We start from the raw sequence: 6,812 nt of genomic DNA, 5'->3' as shown, positions 1-6,812 counted from the left end.
GGTCTTCCTCGTGTTTATTTTTCTTAGGGTTTGTTAATCTTCCTTGCATCTATTAGTTTTTGGTTTTCATCAACTTTGGGAAGTTCTGAGCCATTTTGTCTTCATATATTGCCCCCTTGCCCCCCCCCCCACAAGTTTTAGGATTCCAGTTATTCACCTTTTACAGTGGGCCATCGATGCTGCTTTGCTTGTTTGTTTTTAAGTTTCTCTGCAGCATTTTGGATAGTTTCTATTGCTAGGTCTTTAAGTTCACTGAACTTTTCTCTTGCAGTATCGAATCTGTTATAATTGCATCTGGTATGTATTTTATTTTCATCTCTAGAAGTTCAATTTGAGTGTCTTCCCTCTTCTGTTTCTTTCCTTATCATGATCATGTTTTCCTCTCCCTTCTTAAGTGTATGGAACACATTTGTTCCAATAATATAGTTTTAACATCTTTTCTGTTCATTCCATCATCTCTTTCACTTCTGGATCTGCACTTAGTGACTTATTTCCTCCTGCTTATGGGTCATATTTTTCTCCTCTGTTGTGTACCTGATAATTTTTGACTGTGTGCCAGTCACTGAATTTTATGCTGTCGCTCGCTCAGTTTTGTTGTAATCCTTAGGAGTGTTGGATTTAGTTGGGGTTAATAGGTCGGTCATTTGGAATCTGTTGGGTTGTTTTGAGGCTCGCCTTTAAGCTTTGTTAGGGTGAGTCCAGAACAGCCTTCCGCGTAGTGCTGACTTAGTTCCTCAGCTAAAGCAATTCCCTTCTGAGGAGTCCATCCATTACCTGATACATTACAAAGTTTTCCCACTCTGGTTGGTGGGAATGCGGACTGTTCCCAAGCCCTGTCTGGCTCCAGGTGTTGTTTGGCCTACTGCTTTCTAGTCGTTATTTCCCCAACCTCAGCTACTCGGCACAGATCAGCATTCGGTCAGGGACCCTAGGGAAGCCCACCTGCAGATCTCTAAAGCTCTCACTCTTTCTGAGCTCTCCCTCCAGTATATCTGCCCTGCAAGTTCTAACCACCTTGGCCTTCCCAAACTACGGCCTCTGTTTCTGCAGCTCGGTGAGACTGCAGACTTGCTTAGCTTTCCTCTCCTTGTGTTGTGACCTGGAAGTGTTTCTCTTCTCTCAGGGATCATAGTCTTGCGTTGTCTCTCGTCTGATGTTTGAAAAGCAATGTTTCATATATTTTGCCCTATTTAGTTATATTCAACAGAATATTTTTAACACTTGGACGTTTGGGATTTGGCCAAAATATATACTTGGAGCATTTATTATAAATATTATAAAAGTAGAAATTATTGGAAACTTTTAATTATATTTTCACAAATAATTCATTAAATGTAGAAGTGTCCATTCCAACATTTAAAGGTCAGCTTTGCTCTTTAAAAATAATTGCTTTTTATTTATTCAGCGGACGTTTGAATGCTTACTGTGCTAGAATACAAATACAATAACAAACACTTGTCTTCAAAACTCACAAAAGGAGGGAAGCATGCAAACAATGGCATCAAAGGAATAAAGGACAAACCACTGTGGGAACATAAAGGAGGTGGCTGCTTGTTCCGGCAAGGAGGGATACAGGAGATGAGCCAAGCGTTCTCAAGAAGGGAGGTCCTTGAACTGATGTGTGAAGAGTAAGTAGCAGTTCAGCTGATGGAGGAGAGGGCACATCTGAGGGAAGTTTAGGAGGATGATGGGTTAGGGTTTGGTTATTGACTAGATGTGATAGTCAGTAGTGACTGAGGGAAAGACCTACTGGCTTGACTGGTTTACTGGGTGTTACTGATACAGAGAAAACAGGAGGAGATTGTTTAGAGAGGAAAGTTTTATTCAGTTTTTGAACATGCTGATTTTGGAGTAACTGGGATATTTACTTGGAAGTATCTAATAAAAATTGGGTATAAGGAACTGAAACTCAGATGCAAGAACTGAACTGGAGATATATGTTGGGGAGTTATTTGCATAGTTAAACCAGAGGTAGAAATAAAATATCCTTGGAAGACTAAATAAAATGAGTACCAAAGAGGAGGTTAGAATTATTAGTCATTGAGTAACGAGTTATGAAATAATTTTGGAAGGAGACTAATGTAATGGTAAAGAGATAGATAGACAGCCGTTTCTCAGTCAGAAACCACATAGGGTACTTGTAAAAGATACAGATTTCTGGGTTCCATGTAGACTTCCTGAATTCAGATCTTGTTGGAGGGAGGTAATAGATTTAAGCTGATCCGTACAGGTACTGAAGTCAGAGAACTAGTGCAGGAGGAGGAGGGTCACAATAGGACAGTATTGTCGATAGAGGGCTAGGAAGGAATTTCAGAGAGTCCTTGGCTCTGTTAGCTCATGGTAAAAAAAAAGATCAAGAAATATATGATGCTGACCTGAATACTTAGGCCAGAGGAGAGGAGAGGAAAGACTTTGGAAATATTTTTCTTATTATAAAAGAATTTATGCACATCTAGAAACACATAATTGCATCTACCCAGATAAAGCCAATGTTTATACCCATCTAGTGTATGTTCTCTTTTATATTGCATGTATTATATAAATGCACACATGTAGTCATAGAGGTTTTACACAAAATGGGATAATGTGAACATGCTGGAAGCTGCCTTATTTTATTTAATAATCTATCATCTTTCCATATTATAGGTATTTGACATTTTAGGACGTTAAAAAAAATCCTAGTTGTCACAAGTGGCCACTATCATGAGTTTAGTCTATATCTATCATAGTATTTCCTAGGCCTGTACAAACACACACATGAGTGTCAGTTGTGTGTGTATATCATTTTAAAAATAAAAAATCTCAAGTAGAGAGCACACTATTTACATTGTCCTGTAACTTGCTTTTTCCCTTAATATATTGTGGACATGCTGTCACATCAGTATGTGTTGCTCTCTTTCCAACAGCTGGGTAATAGTCATATGAAAGTATTATAATTTATTTGAATTGATGGGCTTCTAGGTTATCTTTAGCTTTTCATCCTTTTTTGTTTTCGTGAATATTCTTTCACATATATCTTTGTGAATTTTGTGCAAGTACACATGTAGGATAAATTTTCAGAAGTGAAATCGCAGGATCAAAGGGGTAGGTGTAATATATTCAAAGTGTCCAATACCTGTTTACTGTTTATAATTGTTTCTCTATCTTTCATTTGTTTTCTTTTACGTTCTGTGATATTTCTTAAAACTTTCTTGGTTGTAATATCTATTCTGCTTTTTTGCTGCTTCTCAGGGGATTTCATTTATTTTATGGTGGTGGTTTTATATCCTGTGGCTTTCCTGAGCTCCAGCAGCTTACTTTTCAGTTGTCTGCGTTGCCCATCTGTACTTTGCCTCTGATCTGCTTTTTTAAAAATTATCCAGGTTCACTTTAATTTATTTGACTCTAGGGAAACACCCTTAGTTATTCCCTATTTAGGACTCTTGTTTACTCACCAAGAATGGGACACAAAACAAAAAAGCGTTAAGTGAAAAGTTTATTATTGTAACATAAAGGTGTTCCAAGGGAAAATACTCTATTTTTGCTCCATTTGTGAAATCTGTCTAAAACTACATTCTCTCTAATTATAAAAGATGGTGAGGGAACCCTACTGTGTTACTTTCTCCCCCCATCTGCCTTTGTATCTTTTCAAAGATGATTTTTGTTTCTTTGCTTTATCAGAAGTATGAGTCATGTCATCTCATGCCGGATCCACTTTTATGGACTGTTGCGTAGATATTCTCTCATAGGTTTTTTTTCTTTGTGAGGTTAATATTTTACTTATGTTTTAAGTTGAACACAAAGCTATGGAGTAGGATTCAGTAAGTGTATTTTTCTTCAATGAGTGAAGCGAGTGTAAACGTGGAATTAAATTTAGTTTCTTTTTTATTAATATAAATTCTGAGGTACTATTCTAAAAACAGATAATGTGAGTTTCAGGTGGCATGAGTATATTTGTCTGGAGTGTTTTTCTTTCTTTAGTATATCTCTTATGTGGTTTTTTGTTTTGTTTTGTTTTTAAATGGTTCTTCATAGGTCCATACCGGATTCTTTAGTACTCAGCTTTGAAAAGGGTGTTCTATTAGGTCAGCTGTTCAGGAATATTGCAGGTAATGAACTGGGGTAGCTTGAGGTGTCAGATCCGGGATGTTGTATCAGAGCCCCTTGATCTTCCCCTACTTCCGTGTGACTGTTTCTTCCCTCAGGGGCTTGGCCTGTTGCACCTCCACCTTCAGGTGAGGTAATGGGTCAGTAGTTTCTTGCCTGGTGAAGCCTCCAGTGAGTTCGAGTTTAATCTTTGCTCTTGTTGAGTTTAGTCAGCAGCTGCAAAGGTCCTTGCTGTCTCTCATCTCTTTTCCCAACACCGCCCTCTCTGCAAGGTTAGGGGTCTGAGAAAGTAAAGATGCTCTGTGTGCTGGTCCTCTGTCCTTCCAAGTTGTGTGTAATGGCTGCCCTCCTGGCATTGTGGGACTGCACTCTAGGTAATTCAGTCTCTCTCCTGTTTCTGGCATCTAGAGTGCTTCTTTATTTCCCTCTATTACGAAGTGTGGTGAACAGCTTTTCAAGCCTATATACACTATAGAGAAGAGGGTAAGAGCCTGGGTGCTAGAATTTGAAGATTTGGATTTGCATCTCAGCCCTCTGCTGCTTACTGTGTGGGCCTGGTGAATTGTTAACCCCTTCCTCTTGCCTCTGTTTTTCTCATGGTAGAACTGGAGTACTGCTCTGCCAGTCCTAAGGATTAAATGAGATGTGCAAGGAAATCTCTTAGCACAGCAATTGGTGCATTATAAACTCTCCTTAGAACCCTCGCTGCTCCAGGAGCATCAGTTCCTTTGATGAATTCCCAGAAATAGAACGGTTGTGTCATAGGATAGGAATATTTTCAGGGTTCTGACATGCAGTACAAAATTGCCCTCCAGAAAGGTGGTGCCGGTTTACTCAGGAGATGAATTTGAGTGTTTCACTTTGCTGGCACCCTTGTGTTGGCCTCTATGTTTTATATGTTTTATGTGAAGTTTGAGGCAAGTCCACTTGCCCCTGAGGGTTTTTGGCAGCTGAAAAAAAAAAGGAGAGTGACTTGGCCTGGGACAAAGAAAAGAATTATTTTCTTGCCTTGGTTACATAGACCTGTGTATTTACACCTTGTTTTGAGAATTTTGGTCCTTTTGATCATTTTGGTCCGTAAGTAAATATTTAATTTTTCTCTTACCTATGTTTTATGGTTTCCCAAGTGCCTCCCCTAAATTTTCCATTTGATTCTTACAATAAACTTGTCCAGTAAGTAGGGTAATATACATCGAGGTAATATACATCATACACACCTATGTAATATACATGGAGGAAACAGATGCAGAGATATTGCAATTTACCTAGAGGAAACAAAGCTAATGAGAGGTACAACAGGGACACAAATGCTACTTTTCTGCATCCTGGTGTATGGTTCTTTATCTTGTGCTATGGGGACCTCCCTTGCCTGACAGTTTTGCTGCAATTCCAGTCATTAATCAAATTTTATTGTTAAAGAGACCACTACGATTTTTCTTAGTTCAGAATAGAATAGGAATTTTTTGTCTAAAAAAGAATTCTTTGTGAAAAATCAGAATATAGAAATCTCTAAAGGGAGGTACATGTGTGTGCCTGCCTGCACACACACTTAGTTTTATCTCTGTTGTGGAAGAATATAAAATTAGAACTCCACTAAAATTTAGGGTTTTTTTTTTTTCAGTTCTGCAGGGGACTAGGTTGTGGTTTTGCCTATAAATGTTTTCATAGTATAAATTGATATTAAGTAAATGTCTTGAAAACCTCAACTAGGTAATTCTTGAGAAGACCAGTTTGATTGAAACTAATTAGCCATTTCTCAAATCTTTATTGATTCAGTTTTTTTAGTGTTCAGTGATTTAGTATTCAGTTCTCACTCCTGCCCTTTACTGTAATAAAACATTTTCCTTGTAAGACTCTGATCCAAATGGGCTATATTTGCCTTGTTCTCCTCCGTATCTATAGGCATGTAGTGCAAGTAGATTTTGAATGAAGGGACAAGTTACTGTGGTCAAATGTGGATATTGAGTGGTTAATGCCCAGGTTGATTTAAGCTCTAAAAGATACTTCATTAAAGCATTGATAAAAAGCTGAGACTTAGTTTCAGAGTTTCTCCCAAGGAGGATGTGTATGTGTGTGTGTATAAACACATGTCTGTGCTGTGTTTTAAATACTACAGTATTAATCATTTAACTTGGATGTTTTTGAACTCTCGTCATTGGTATGCTGTTGAGATTCCTATATAAGGGCTTTGTTTTTATCTGATTTTATTTGATATGTACAGATTTCGTATTCTCATTTGTTTGTTATTAAACCTTTCTGCCCAAGAAATAAGAATGTTTAGAGCATTCACAGTTGCTGTAGGGATAGAGTGACTTTTAGGAGGCAAGAAGGCTGAGATTCTTTTTGTGACGTTCTCTGCTTTAGATTTTTAAAAGGCTTTTGAAATATTTCTTATTGAGGCTTTCAAATATTTTCTTATTTGTAATAAAAAAGGGCAGTGAGATTGACTAGATATGGATAAACTAGTTTATAATCATTTTGAACCTAAAAAGATTTTTGTAATAATTTGGTATCTCGTTAAGGTGCCAATATTCGTATTTTTCAAATATTCATGTTGGATTGCTTAATAAATTTTTACGTCTCAGAATTCTTTTTTTTTTTTTTTGTAAATGACTGAATTTAAAAAAGTTAGCACAAAATGCTTGCTTGAATCACTAAGATCAATAAAATAGTTATTTTCTTTTAATATTTTTTCTTTAGGTCTTTTGTGGACTAGCTCTTCACTG

The 6,812-nt window shown here is 37.3% G+C and overlaps 1 protein-coding gene across 1 annotated transcript in view; it reads left to right on the top strand.

The window, feature by feature from the left end:
- Positions 1-4,125: 4,125 nt before the first annotated feature.
- The window catches only part of AKAP11 (A-kinase anchoring protein 11), a 25,229-nt gene continuing 22,542 nt past the window's right edge, over positions 4,126-6,812 (top strand). Inside the window, exon 1 of the mRNA XM_060287847.1 lies at positions 4,126-4,214. Within this exon, the coding sequence (XP_060143830.1) occupies positions 4,126-4,214 (89 nt within the window). The remainder of the gene's footprint in view (positions 4,215-6,812) is intronic.

Source organism: Globicephala melas, chromosome 18, assembly GCF_963455315.2.
Source record: "Globicephala melas chromosome 18, mGloMel1.2, whole genome shotgun sequence".
NCBI lineage: Eukaryota > Metazoa > Chordata > Mammalia > Artiodactyla > Delphinidae > Globicephala > Globicephala melas.
This window is presented reverse-complemented; position numbering and strand designations above follow the sequence as displayed.